The sequence below is a fragment of the Engystomops pustulosus genome, chromosome 5, assembly GCF_040894005.1.
Source record: "Engystomops pustulosus chromosome 5, aEngPut4.maternal, whole genome shotgun sequence".
Taxonomy (NCBI): domain Eukaryota; kingdom Metazoa; phylum Chordata; class Amphibia; order Anura; family Leptodactylidae; genus Engystomops; species Engystomops pustulosus.
Genome location: NC_092415.1, coordinates 201554780 through 201570389, shown reverse-complemented (window position 1 = coordinate 201570389; position 15610 = coordinate 201554780). Strand labels below are relative to the sequence as shown.

General features: G+C 40.9%; 1 protein-coding gene across 1 annotated transcript in view; it reads right to left on the bottom strand.

The window, feature by feature from the left end:
* Nucleotides 1-6763, bottom strand: part of NXPH1 (neurexophilin 1) — a 269503-nt gene extending 262740 nt beyond the window's left edge. The window contains exon 1 of the mRNA XM_072154371.1: nucleotides 6153-6763. Within this exon, the coding sequence (XP_072010472.1) occupies nucleotides 6153-6284 (132 nt within the window). The 5' untranslated portion in view covers nucleotides 6285-6763. The remainder of the gene's footprint in view (nucleotides 1-6152) is intronic.
* Nucleotides 6764-15610: the final 8847 nt, after the last annotated feature.

Below are 15610 nucleotides of genomic sequence, written 5' to 3'. Positions count from 1 at the left end.
TATTGTATCCTATATATCTGCTTTATTACTACACACCTATATTGTACAGTATATATTATATCCTATATATGCTTTACTACTAGAAACCTATATTGTACAGTACATATGGTATCCCATATATCTGCTGTATTACTACATATCTATATTGTACAGTATATATTGTATCCTACATATCTGCTGTATAACTACATACCTACATTGTACAGTATATATTGTATCCTATATATCTGCTGTATAACTACATACCTATATTGTACAGTATATATTACATCACATACAATCTGCTTTAATATATATATATATATATATATATATATATATATATATATATACATATACTATATTATATAATATCCACTACTATATCCACTATCAAATAACATATGATCAGAGTTACTATTATACATATACTGTGCCGAGTAGTATATGGGCTCCATTAGGCTCCATTATAAAGAAGGATTAGGTCCACTACTATATGTATAATTATAAAAAAAAAAATGTAAAGTGTATAGAGAAAGGATATAACATATGAAAGGTAAAAAAGGAATATATGGATAGATATTGGCAGTAGATAGAATGATCCAGTAGATACATTGTAATTATAAGGTCATTTATTACCATACACATAAAGTTTCTTACTGTCATTATATGTGTATAATATATGTATTCTACGTGTATACATATATAAATAAATATATACATAGAAATACATAGATAGCTGGGAGATGATTGATAATTATTAGATAGATAGATATCCTAGAGTTACTAATTAACCTATTAGTATTAACTAAACTAATGGGAAAATATGGTAATTTATTAAAAAAGTTATATTTTTAGTTAAGTTATTAGTCGCAACATTGTACTAATTGATGCATCTACAAAGGGTCTAATGAAGCTAGCTAAAGAATAGATACAAAGATTGAACAGATCGATGATATGTGAGATGATATATGAAATTATACATGTATGTATATGATAGAAAGGACTAAAACGATAGATAGATAGTCCTATATCGTCCAGTATGGCGCAGCCAAAAAGTATGGCGCATATATCTTCTATAGTTCCACATGGTAAATTAGAGGTATCAGTAAGGGGTTAAACTCCCCCTTCCCCCCAATATCACCCAGCAAATGTCACTTGTTCTGCTACAGATTTTTACTAGTCCCTAAAACCCTCCTCCAGGTCCAGAACAGTCTCCTTATTGTCCCCAAATGATAATGTCCCTTCCAGCAAAGACTCAATCCTGCGCCTTTATCACCGGCCTGACCTTTCCAGAAATGAACCAAAATAATTGAGGTGTCAGACTGGAGCCCCCACCCTACCATATGCAGACCCTCATTACACCCGGTAATTCATCCCATGGATTCTGATAGGACAGTAATTACACTAGATTATAAAGCCGCATGCGGAGCCGCTTGTGCGGTGTGTTCAGTGTGTATGGACCTGTACGAAGCCCCTGTATTATAGAAGGATAAAGAGATATTAGATAGATAATGGATTGAATAATTACTACTAAATACCCAGCGATCGTGCAGGGTGACTATTACCGCATGTGACTGCATTGTATTACCGGGTGAGTGTATGAATATTAGGAAGCGTCTTCTCCTCTTTCCTCTAATTAGGAGATGCAGTCCCAGAGGAGAGGAGCTGCTGCACCTGGACTATATTTATTAATATTTCCAGAGACTTGGATGGATTTGGGGAGGGAAGGTCCCCCCTATAATTATATCAGGATGGTAATAGTGGATCTATAGCTATGTATGTATGAATGTGTGTTACTGTATGCATGTGAGTGTATGAATGCGTCTGTGTAGGTAGGTATGTGTATGTAAGTATTATTTATATGAATCTGTATGGGTGTAGGTATTAGTGAGAATTGGATATCTACCTCTCTATGTATGAATGTTGTATGAATATGGTTATGAAACGATGCGTTTATGTGTATGTTATGGTGTTCAATATGAATATGTAAATGTATGCACATCATAATATATATAATTGTTTCTGTAAGAACAGTGTGTATGTACAGTATCTGCATGTGTATGCCTGTAGATACTGTGTACAGTATGTGCGTTTATTGGTGTGTATGGAAATATTAGAGATCTACAGTACACAGCATGTGTGTATGCGTACCGTGTGTGCGTTTATTGGTGTGTATGGAAATATTATAGACCTACAGTATATAGCATGTGTGTATGCGTACCGTGTGTGCGTTTGTATTTGGATGCTTGGTGTGTATAGATGTGCATCTGTATGTGGTTTTTTTGTATATCTACAGTGTATGAGAATATATATCAGAAAATATATGCCTGAGAGTATTTTATATATCCACAGTATGTATGTGTGTATACTTGAAGGCACACATATCTGCTTATATTGCAGTGTATGTAGGTTTTCATGTATCTCCACCATATGTGTATGTATTGGTGTATGTATGTTTTTATATATCTCCAGTAAACTTGTGTACATGCCTTGGGATGCACAGGTTGTGCCTTTATGTGTATATATGTTTTTATGCATCTATATTGTATGTGCTTAAGTGAAGCAAATATGTATTAGTATGTGTGTATGTATATTGTATGCATCTATAGGCTATATGTGTGCGTGACTGGTCTGTGAGTATATGTGCAACGTACATGTTTGTGTATATTTGTCCAGTATGTGAGTGTATTTGTGTGGTGCATATACAGTGTATGTGCTGGCATGAAGCTGTGTACATAGGTATAACCAGTATGTGTGTATATGTATGACCAGTATGTGTGTGTATATGTGTATGTGTTCTTTTTACATCTATAGTGTATGTGCTGGCATGAAGCTGTGTATATAGGTATTATCATTATGTGTTTTTGCATGACCAGTATTTGTGTGGTGGGCATGTGTGTTTTATGCATCTATAGTGTATCTGCTGCATTAAGCTGTGTGCATATGTATGACCAGTATGTGTGTATATCTATGACCAGTATGTGTATATATGTATGCCCAATTCATGTGTATGTGTATGAACGGTATGTGTATGACCAGTATGTGTGTATATCTATGACCAGTATGTGTATGACCAGTATGTGTGTATATCTATGACTAGTATGTGTATGACCAGTATGTGTGTATATCTATGACCAGTATATGTGTATGACCAGTATGTGTGTATATCTATGACCAGTATGTGTATGACCAGTATGTGTGTACATGGGTCTGTGTTTTATGTATGTATAGTGTATGTGCTGGCATATAGCTGTGCGTGTATGTATAACCAGTACTTGAGTGCAGTATGGATCACACCTATATCTGTGCACTACTGCAGTTCCCTGAATGCCCTTGGATCTGTCCTTTCACTGTAACTTGGACTCCATAGTCTATGGTTCAGTTCCTGAAGCCTCATTTTCTGATGCAATTCGTTACAGTGTATCAGGGTAGGAGCAGCTATAAGATGTGTCCAGAAGGATATAATGTTCATCCAGATGTATCTTCATTAGGTCACTGGTGGAGATTTCCATAGTGGGAGATAAGAGCTCCTCTCTTTTTTTTTACTGGGGGTGGGGGCTATGCTGGGACAATCAGCACCAGGGACAGCACCATAGAATTTTCCTGACCCATTGTGGTTCTTCTTCATTGTCTGTTGGTGATATTGTTTCCTTCACTGCAACAAAATGTAAATTTTTTTTCCAAAAAATATAATCCCAATCCCCCATATTATATGGAATGGATGGGGCTATCTGGATCTATAGGCTCTTACAAGAAGATCCAGTAGATCCTATAGATTCATACAAGGGATATAAGGGATGTGCACATGATTAAGTGGAGGAAATCGCTCAAGAGAAGACTTGACCCCACTGGATTTTGGATTTCACAGTAGAATTCCCCAATGTAATTTTTTTTTTCTCTTGTAATTCTTGGTTTTTATTGCTCACAAGCTGCAATGTCTTGAAGTTGGAAATTGGAAAATTGTCTCCTCTTCCACAATTGCCAACCCCCTGTGAAAATGCATTCAGGTAATGAAGTCTGTAACTAAACGGTAATTGAATCAGCATAATTTGCACACTGAATGCTCCTCAAATGCTCCCAGTTTACAATTAAAGCAGAATTAATGCGCCTGTTGTTCAGCCCCTGCGCCAAATCTGAATAAATTCGGCTCAGTTGTTATAATGAGAGGAGAAAACAGTTTAAGTGCCAACAAACACTGTTCACATTGAGCCTTGACCGCTCTTTGCGTTTTACATAGCGGGGGTCCAATATCCTCCTGCAAAGGGCTCAGGACTACAGATTCAGCCCCCAGCTGTTTGGTCAAGTCTCCCTTTTTATTATTCTGCATCTCCAGACTCCGGATTTCCTATCAATTCACGGCAGAGGCTTCTAAAAGTGAAGTTCATGAATCTTAATCAACACAAAAAAGTAAAGGAGGGGGGGGGGAGATGGGGGAGGGGGGGTGAAGAGCAAACAGCTGGGTCTGAGGCCTCAGAGTTCACCTGCCAGCCTAAAAGTGTCAGGGAGCGTGATGTGCAGCGCCCTCTGGTGGCACAAGAAGGAAAAACAGAAAACTTGGGATTTTTTTCTACATTTTTTATCACTTTTTTATTCTTCAAGTTAATGTATGAAGCTGCCTCATGTGTATTCATCTACTGGGATTATTGGATTTTTGTCAAGGGAACCCCTTTAAGAATTCCCACTACTACAGAACTTTCTAAATCCCACCTCATTCTGTACCTATAGCTGCACATGCACATACCGATACATACTACTAGGCTCATATTAAGCCGATATATACCAGGTTAGTTACAGTCATCTACACCTTATACTAAAGAAGAACCCCATGTACCATATAATTATAAAGTTATTGTATATAAGTTACCCAATACCAAGTATCAGAGAGTAAATAGTAGGGTAAATCACTGCTATATGTCCCCTTTAACATGCAAGCCCCATGGACATCCTGATCTATGTTCAATTTTATATGATATTTGATCATCTCTGCAAATCAAAGAAGGAAAACTTTTACAGAAGCTCTGGAGTTTTTAGTCTGTAATAAGAAAAACTAACGATAGGAGTGAAGACTTGCTGAAAATTGTAGTCACCCATGTGCTAAAAATCCTCAGATAGGTTAACCGACGACACGGAACCCTAATGAAACGCTACAGACACTTGAAGTAGCTCCTGCAAAGCCTCAGATGTCGGAGCATGAAGTCTTCAAGATGTTGGACGTGTAAGATACTGAGACTTGTAGTTTATTAACTCTATAAAAGGCAAATATACTAGTGGTAGTCCATCAGCTGTTGTTGCGACGACTATGTTTGAACTTGTCCTGTAGTCGGACTTTCGTAAAGTCACATATTTCGAGATTTACTGAGATTGGAAATGCCAGTTTTTGGAATTTTTAACTGTCCCTAATGCTGGTAATAGTAGTTCACCAGCTCTGACATAGATCTTAATACTCGCTGATACAAAGCCCCTGATGTTGGTGGGTTAACAGGTCTTGCAATTATCCTGATGCTGGGACTAATAGTTCACCAGCTATTCCAAAACCCTAGAGGATGGGGATGGTAGAAAGTCCTGTCTTAGTAATCCTCCCGATTCTGGGAGTTATAGTTTAGTAGTTTCTGCAGAAGTCACCGATGCTTGGAGTAGTAGTCCTCCAGCTGTTGGAAAGACGACTATTGGATGAACTTGTAGTGTAGTCGGGAATTCACACAGGATGGAATTTACAGAGGTCTATTGTAAAACCTGCTGAGACTTATAGTTCACCAGCTAATCCTGCGATCCTGAAGCTGAGGCTTATAGTCTCAAAGCCCCTAATGCTGGGAGTAGTAGTGCACAAACTCTTACAAAGAACACACTGCGAGGAGAAGTAGTTTATTAGCTCTTAAAATTCAGCGCATAATGCGGCTATTAGTTCTGTAGCCTGATGCTGGTCCCCAGCATTTGCAAAGTCCCTTATGCTGGGACTGTTAGTGCACCAGCTCTTGCACAGCCCCTAGGTCTACTAGTGCACTCCTCTGATTTTGGAAATTGCAGCCCCCCAGCTGCACCCCCATGATGTAACCTACAGCAAATGACCTCTACTAGAAACAAGGGCACCCTGGCATTAGTGGGAGTCAGTCCCTGCAGCCTGTGGGGTCCCTGGTTGTGCATTAAGTAGGAGAAGTGGGGGATAAACTTACCAGGTGCAGAGTGGAGTGCAGCAGCAGCGCAGAGATGCAATATACAGCCTGCATCCTTCCCTGGGTGAAACTTGCTTGTGATCTCCTGCTCGGATGACTATTCCTCCAGGAACATAAATCCAACTCTGGCATCCACTTTACAAAACCTGGAGAGCTCTCACCCGCCTAGATACAAGGGAGATTAGACACCCCATGACCACCAGACAAGGGGAGAAATGGGGAAGTGGAGAGATGGGCAAGTGGAAAGATCTGCAACCAAAAATATTGGGATTCAATCTGGAAGAATTGAGTTTAATCCAGCAGGAAGCGATCAGACAGGAATGTGCTGCAGATAGATCGCTGGCGATCAGTCCTAGGGGGAGTCTGCTGGAGGGTGGGGGTTGCAGTCACAATGCAATAGGTTGCTGAGTAGCAATAGGCTGCCCCTGCTTTCTGGGATTGAGGAGCTCACTGATTGCTGCTGCTCTCTTCTGCCTCCTTATCTCGGACTAAAAGCCTGCAGGGATGGAGCAAGAAGCAGCTGTGCCAGGGTGCCAGGCGGGAAGGGGGCAGAGGACCAAGGCTGGAGAACAGGGCAAGATCTGCAGAAGGAAGGGGCAGGAGCAGTACAACTACAGAGTGTGCCCCCTTCTCAGATCCAGTGTACCCACAGGGCACCTAGCTGGTATCAGGGCAGCTGTAACAGTGGGGATCTGGTAGAGTAGCACCTAGAGAGGGCACATAGGGCACGTGGTGGTGTAGTTGAGGGCATCGAGTGGAAGTTGCAATGCATTTGGTTGAGGGCATCTAATCCATATTGCACCATGCACGTATAAAGAGGGCATTTAATGTATGTCACACCCTGCAAACATGCATAAGGCATCTGGGCATCTAAACCATATCACTCCCTGCAAACATATCTGGGATTATATGACCTGATACAGGGTATCTGGGCATATAATCTATATCACACCCTGCACGTATATAGAGGGCATCTGGGCATCTAAACTATCACACCCTGCACACATACAGTGGGTATCTGGGTATCTAATCTATATCACACTCTGCACACATACAGAGGGTGTCTGGGCATCTAAACTATCACACCCTGCAAATATACAGAGGGTATCTGGGCATCTAATGTATATCACTCCCTGCACATATATAGAGGGTATCTGGGCATCTAATGTATATCACTCCCTGCACATATATAGAGGGTATCTGGGCATCTAATCTATATCACTCCCTGCACATATACAGAGGGTACCTGGGCATCTAATATATATCACACTCTGCACACATACAGAGGGCATCTGGGCATCTAATCTATATCGCACTTTGCACATATAGCATCTAGACAGTATATAAGTGATGGACATATGATGGTATGTCATATAGAAGGCAGAGGGCAATGTACTTGGGCAGATGATTTACAGTGATGACAGTTGGCATGTACAGAAGTGCATCATATGCAGGATATATATATATATATATATATATATATATATATATATATATTAGTAGGGAATCGAGCAGTTTATACAAAGGGAACACAATACATGTGGTAGGAGAGAAAATATTGAGGGAAATGGAATTGGATTTGGGTGGAGGGCATCTGGCCATCTGTATCCCACCCATTATACACACAGAGGGCATCTATAACATTCAGAGCTATAGGGTGAGATGCAGAGTGACAGCAGGGCACACAGTAGGTACCAGTTTGGTTTGGTATGTTACTAAGGTGACATCTGACATCAGTAGAAGTTAATAATATACAATAGATACCTACAGGAGAACATATTATAATCCACCTCTTATAGTAGAATATTAAGTAGAACATTGTGTGTAGGGCACAACTGGCAGCACGTTTGATTGGCATCTGTGGGCATTTGGCATCTAAGTCACCCACAGCACATCTGGTAGGGTGGTCTTCATGTGGATATGATCAGTTGCTGGAGAGCTGGACTTTGCTTCCCATGTGCAATGTTTCATTTCTCCTGTGGGGGGAGCTGCAGGGAATGTGAAAACCTAGTGTCCTAGGTTTCCTTCTAGATTAGAGCTGATCGCTGGGGATCTTAGCAGAGAATCATTTAAACATTTTCTTAGGAATGAGTAGGGATTGTTCTCGGCTTTTCCAATCATTGGGGGACTGGTTTAGCAATATTATTTCTGTTCTTATTAACGTTTATAAAATATCTTTTTACAGGTCAGATTTTCTGCAAACAAACAATTAAGACACATGGATTCTGACAGTTTTCAGTCACCACAAGGGGGAGCTCACTACACACAGAACTAAACCTAAATCCATAGGATGCAAATAAAAGATAGACATCGTAGATAGTCACCCGAGCATCCTGTAACAAATGTCTTCACATGATGATAATACCTTGAGTTAAAGTTTATCGATTGCCATGTACTCTTATATCGAATACCTCTTGGAAGTTTCCCGTAATTATATCCTGGAATATAAAACCATATATCACAGTCCTGCTGCTACTGACAACACACATCAAGGTCTGATCACACATCTCTCCATAGGATCATTTTTAAAAATGTCTGCAGAGAGTACAGAGCAAAGCAGTGTAAGGACACATAGAGAAGATAGAATGCTGGAGTATAAATCCATGTTTCACAGTCCTGCTGCTACTGACAAAACACATTAAGGTCTGATTACACATCTCTCCATAGGATGTCTGCAGAGAGTACAAAGCAAAGCAGAGTGAGGACACTTAGAGAAGATACAATACTGGAGTATAAATCCATATTTCACAGTCCTGCTGCTACTGACAACACACATCAAGGTCTGATCACACATCTCTCCATAGGATCGTTTTTAAAAATGTCTGCAGAGAGTACAGAGCAAAGCAGTGTGAGGACACTTAGAGAAGATACAATACTGGAGTATAAATCCATATTTCACAGTCCTGCTGCTACTGACAACATGCACACAGGTATGATTACACATCTTTCCAGGGACAATACATAACACTGTCTGCAGAGAGAACAGAGCACAGCAGTGTGAGGTCTGATTACACATCTCTCCAGGGACAATACATGACATTGGCTGCAGAGAGCACAGAGCACAGCAGTGTGAGGTCTGATTACACCTCTCTCCAGGGACAATACATAACACTGGCTGCACAGAGCACAGAGCACAGCAGTGTGAGGTCTGATTACACCTCTCTCCAGGGACAATACATAACACTGTCTGCAGAGAGAACAGAGCACAGCAGTGTGAGGTCTGATTACACATCTCTCCAGGGACAATACATGACATTGGCTGCAGAGAGCACAGAGCACAGCAGTGTGAGGTCTGATTACACCTCTCTCCAGGGACAATACATAACACTGGCTGCACAGAGCACAGAGCACAGCAGTGTGAGGTCTGATTACACATCTCTCCAGGGACAATACATAACACTGGCTGGAGAGACTACAGAGCACAGCAGTGTGAGGTCTGATTACACATCTCTCCAGTGACAATACATAACACTGGCTGCACAGAGCACAGAGCACAGCAGTGTGACGACAGATTACACATCTCTCCAGGGACAATGCATAACACTGGCTGCAGAGAGCACAGAGCACAGCAGTGTGAGGTCTGATTACACATCTCTCTAGGGACAATACATAACACTGGCAGCAGAGAGCACAGAGCACAGCAGTGTGAGGTCTGATTACACATCTCTCTAGGGACAATACATAACACTGGCAGCAGAGAGCACAGAGCACAGCAGTGTGAGGTCTGATTACACCTGTCTCCAGGGACAATACATAACACTGGCTGCAGAGAGCACAGAGCACAGCAGTGTGAGGTCTGATTACACATCCCTCCAGGCACAATACATAACACTGGCTGCAGAGAGCACAGAGCACAGCAGTGTGAGGTCTGATCTGCATAGTTACATCTGCTGACACATTCCTTTTAAAGCCTGTATTAATTTCCTACGCTACACCGGAATTAAAGGGATTTTCCTTTATTGTGTCCATCCTGAATACTCCCAATGGAGACACATTCCTGCAGTATCTCCTTATCTATGCAGCAGTGATGAGTTTGTCATGTGGCATAATTTCATCTTTTTTACCTACATGGACTGACAATTACTGTACAAGTAACTTCCAGCGGCAGCCTCAGGGTATCTTATCTATATGTTGTCTCCTCCATTAAAAAACTGCATGTTCAGCCTTTGTGTGTGAATGGAAGCCTCCCACTCCCCGGATCCGCATGCGCGGTCATGTGCTCATACGCGCTGCCAGTGCTGTGTGATATATGACAGCTGCATGTACTCACTTATATGAATATTTATGTAACTTCATGTCCGAAGCGAGGGAATAGCCGCTCTGGGGGAACCGGAGGATTCTATAGCAGATGGAAAGTGTCGATTTTAGGGAGGATTATTATGAAAACACAAATGTAGCAATCCCAAAACATAAGACAAGTTGATTTCTGCTTCATCTGTATCTTTATATGTTATGATTTTAACTCTTTGTGGTTGAGGCAATAACAGCTACTAAAACCAAGAACTATGACTGCAGCTTAGTTTCTAGCTGGAGGAAGAGCAGCTCTGGAGCACAAACTGCTGCAAAATACTAAACGAATAGGAACATTTTATATACAAATGAAGTAATCCAGATTATTGTACTGTAACAACTTCCACTCTGCTTCATCTGTATTCATCTCATCTTGAGCAACCAATGCCAGGGGGCTACTGCCAAGCCCAAAACAATGAGAGGGTCAGAAGTGTCATAATTCAGATCACACATGGGATATTGGGAGGGATTTATCACACACTGGCACATGTGATGTAAGCCCTGCCACTCCCACCATGCTGGATATATATATAGAGGCTCCAGGGGCAATTCTAAGCCACGCCCTCTCTGGGGTAGATTCTGCACCAGGGATTATAGCTAGTGCATAGGCAAGGGGCAACTATGCCTTGCACCAGCACACTTTGCTGCTAAATACCCCTCCTTCGCGCCCCACCATTCCCACTTGGTGTGGAGGTGGCACAAAGAGGAAAATAGTCATAATTCCTGGCTGTGCGACTATTTCAAAGCTTGTACACCCGAAAAGGTAACGTACAAGCCCTTATAAATGTCCCCCATTGTGTAAAATTTTAAGCACTAATGTATAAGCTGAACGCTAACAGGTGGAGAGGAGATTAACCAAGGAAATTAAGGTTATGGGTAGATTAGAGTGCAAGGCAATTAGGGGAATGGGTGGATTAGAGTACAAGGGCAAGTTTATCTAACTTCATGACGTTCTACTTGGAAAACAGATTCTACCTTGGGCCAATTGTGGATCTACACTGTAGGATTATAGGTTGGAACTTTGTGGAATTCCATCTTTTCTACTATGTAGCCATCATATCTACCCCCCATGGGTGGATACGGCTCCCATCCCGGCAGCCATGTCTTATTTAATACATAGAAGAAGACAAGCGTCACACGGAGGTTATCTCCCATTTCACTTGCTCCCAGTATCTATTCATCACATCCGCAATTTGTTTCCTGCAATGTCAGTGAGTGATGGTTATCTATTAAAGAGGAAGGGCACCTTCCAAACTTGTCCTGTCGCCGGCCGCACACATCTCACACACGGAGGGGATTAATACCAATGGCGGGAAGGCAAAATATAAGACGATACATGGCGGTTATAGTGATAGTGTAAGGAGATGGATGGGACGTATAAAATATATTATAGATAAGTAAATATGATAGATATGGGGGGGGGGGGGGTTACCGGGGCTTGTGGGCCAGAATTCTGGTATACAAGCTTTGAAATAGGCACAGGTCCAAATGTGCAACCAGGAAGTGCGAGAGAGTTACTCAACGCTCCATGGGAGCAAAAACAGAGACATCCATCTCTGCCTCTCATCAGCGTAGAGCAGGGTTAAAAAATCCATCCTGACATTACTCATAGATCCGGGCACCAGGACTGTGATAATCTTCTTATATTTGTTATCCATTGTCTCCTTCCTTCTAATATCAACCAATAAAATAATGCTAATGAGCCTGAATGGATCTGGGATGCATTATCTGTACTGCAGTTTCACAGGTTGTTACACTGTCTCCCTTTCCCACCTGCTCCCTCTTCACTTACCCCTCCCTTTGCCTGATGTGATCTCACAATGTAGGAGGGGGGAGTAGGAGACAGACTGTGAAGCTACAGCATCGAGTGGTTCCAGTAATGGCTCCAAGAGCCCTTCTGGCTCATTAGCATAATTATAAAAGTTGATTTTAGAAGGAATGATTGGCCATGGATAAGAAATATAAGAAGATTGATGCAGTCCCGGTGCCTGGATCTATGAGTAATGTCCCTGGTTTATCATGATAGATTTTGATGGTAGATTTCCTTTAAAGGGGTTGTCCAGGGACAGCAGGTCGGTCCCGTTCCACAGAATATGGACCATATCGCTGATCACAAGTAGGGGGTCATCTCTATGGCACTAGCTTGTGGTTGGCTCCGTCAGTTCCTAAAGCAGAGAATGGAGTGGCAGCTCCTTTTTTTTGGGGATGCAATAGAGCTATAATGGACCCCTGTTCTCATGATCTGCGGGGGTCCCATCAAACAACAACGTAGACATGTAGATAGGGTCTAACATGTTGTCACTGGACAATCCCTTTAATTACAGATTAAGAAGATTTATTTCTTCTTTGTAAGAGGTAGATGAGTGTTTGGTGCTTTGCTCAGCTGCCGCTCATTACACATCTATAAAGCTTCCTTGAGGCTGGCTTTCCCTGCCAGTGATTTGTGGACTGTAGTTGCTGAGCTCATGCTTTGCCTCCTGAGTCTGTGCTCTGTTGCCATTTGGTTGTGACTTTAGTTTGTATGTTTTACTATTTTTATTATTCTCTTGACTATGATTTTGTCTTCAATTATACCCTACAGTTTAACTTGGTTTTCTGACCTTGAACTTGGTTTTCCCTTCTCCTTATTCCGCACATTAGTCAGTGCAGGGAAAGTCGTCTATTTGGGGGCAGTTGTCAAGTAGTCAGGAATAGCGGTTGTAGGAGGCTGGGATTGTATGTATGAGAAACAATAACCATCCCCCAAGATGCTACTGAGGCATCTCATCCAGTAACTAGAGAGATGATAGATAGATAGATAGATAGATAGATAGATAGATAGATAAGAGATAGATAGATAGATATGAGACAGATATGAGACAGATATGAGATAGATAGATAGATAGATAGATAGATAGATAGATAGATAGATAGATAGATAGATAAGAGATAGATAGATAGATATGAGACAAATATGAGACAGATATGAGATAGATAGATAGATAGATAGATAGATAGATAGATAGATAGATATTATAGATAGATAGATATGAGATAGATAGATAGATAGATAGATAGATAGATATGAGATAGATAGATAGATAGATAGATAGATAGATAGATAAATGGATAGATAGATAGATATATGGATAGATAGATAGATAGATAGATAGCTAGACTGATAGATAGATAGATAGACAGATAGATAGATATGAGATAGATAGATAGATAGATAGATAGATAGATAGATAGATATATGGATAGATAGATAGATAGATAGATAGATAGATAGATAGATATGAGATAGATAGATAGACTGATAGATAGATAGATAGATAGATAGATAGATAAATAGATAGATAGATATGAGATAGATGTGAGATAGATAGATATGAGATAGATAGATAGACTGATAGATAGATAGATAGATAGATAGATAGATAGATAAATAGATAGATAGATATGAGATAGATGTGAGATAGATAGATAGATAGACTGATAGATAGATATGAGATAGATAGATATGAGATAGATAGATAGATAGATAGATAGATAGATAGATATGAGATAGATAGATAGATAGATATGAGATAGATAGATAGATAGATAGATATGAGATAGATAGATAGATAGATAGATAGATAGATAGATAGATAGATAGATAGATAGATATTAGATGGATATGAGATAGATAATAGATTCTCTTGCAGTTCTAGAATACAGATGTTTCCCTGATAACTTTCCATGAGCGGTTGTAGAACAAAGGAACATCTCCTCGGGCTTGTCCTCCTGCCGCCTCCTAGAAAAGCTTCTCCGGTTCTACTTCATTTCCTTTAATGGAAGCTACTTAATTAACTTTAGATTTAAAAAAACACAAAGCGATGGAGACTCCGCAGTCATGATGGTAACAAGTAACAGAGGATAATAGAGAGCTGTGCAGCGCTGGAGCTCACCCCTCGGTGCGATGCGTTACAGTGTGTCATGTCTGCGCCATCCTCTCATGCGTTACAGTGTGTCATGTCTGCGCCATCCTCCCATGACCCGTCCTACCAGTCCTGGAATATTCTCTGGTCTCTCAGAGATTTCTGTGGGCTGATACAGAGGAGCCGTGTGGATACATTGTAACAAAACTAAAATAGTAAGGATATTTCTTTACTCCTTCCCAGAAAATGATCCAGACTGGATACAATTGTAGCAAAATCTCAGATGTGAGAATTGTTACATGTGTGCAGATTTTTAGTCCATTTACTGACATCAAGCAGAGATCTTGGAAACAATGGAACCAATATCAGATCTGAAATACTGTCCTGATCCCACACGGAAGCTGGAAGGCATAACCAATGGCATATCACAGGTATAGCTGGTATCTGCACTGATAAACTCCACCCTACAGCGCCCCCTGAGGCACCTGAATGCATCACAAGCTATCTGCATTGCTTCAAATGCCCTTGAGGGATGGGTACAGCGCTCCCGGAGGCCCCTGAATACATGGCACCTTATCCCTGTAACTAGAAAACCATTAATAGGATAATTACTACACCCCTGGGGGCACCTGAATACATCACACCCAAATTGTACATCAATGACAAGTAATCTCTGATGCACCCATATATCTCCCCTAAAGAGACTGGAAGGCATAACCAATGCTATATCTTAGAGATGACTAATATCTACACTGAATACACCACCCAACAGCACCCCCAGAGGCACCTGAAGGCATGACACTCATTAGGATAGTGAATTATGATTGCTTCTAAGCTTCTAAGAAGTGTAAGATCTGTTACGATGTATCCACTCCAAGCTTTTAGTCTGTTAACCTTTTCCTATCCTTCAAGGGCCCTTTGGGGCGTTGAGTCGATGTTAAGGTCTCCATCCAGTGACTCCTGAGTTGTCACTTCAAGGGTTTATTTTGATGGACATCCCTGTTACTAAGTAAACTTGTGTCAAGCCTAACACCCGTATAGTCTTACAACGCCACCTAGTGCTCCCTGATGGCAACCGCACTCTGAGATTTCACCACTTTCTGTCTATTGGCAAATGAGTGACAGCTCCTATACACCTGCTGAGTGATGAGTGGCATCTATCATATCTATCTCATATCTATCTATCTATCTATCTATCTATCTATCTCATATCTATCTATCTCATATCTATCTATCTATCATATCTATCTCATATCTATCTATCTA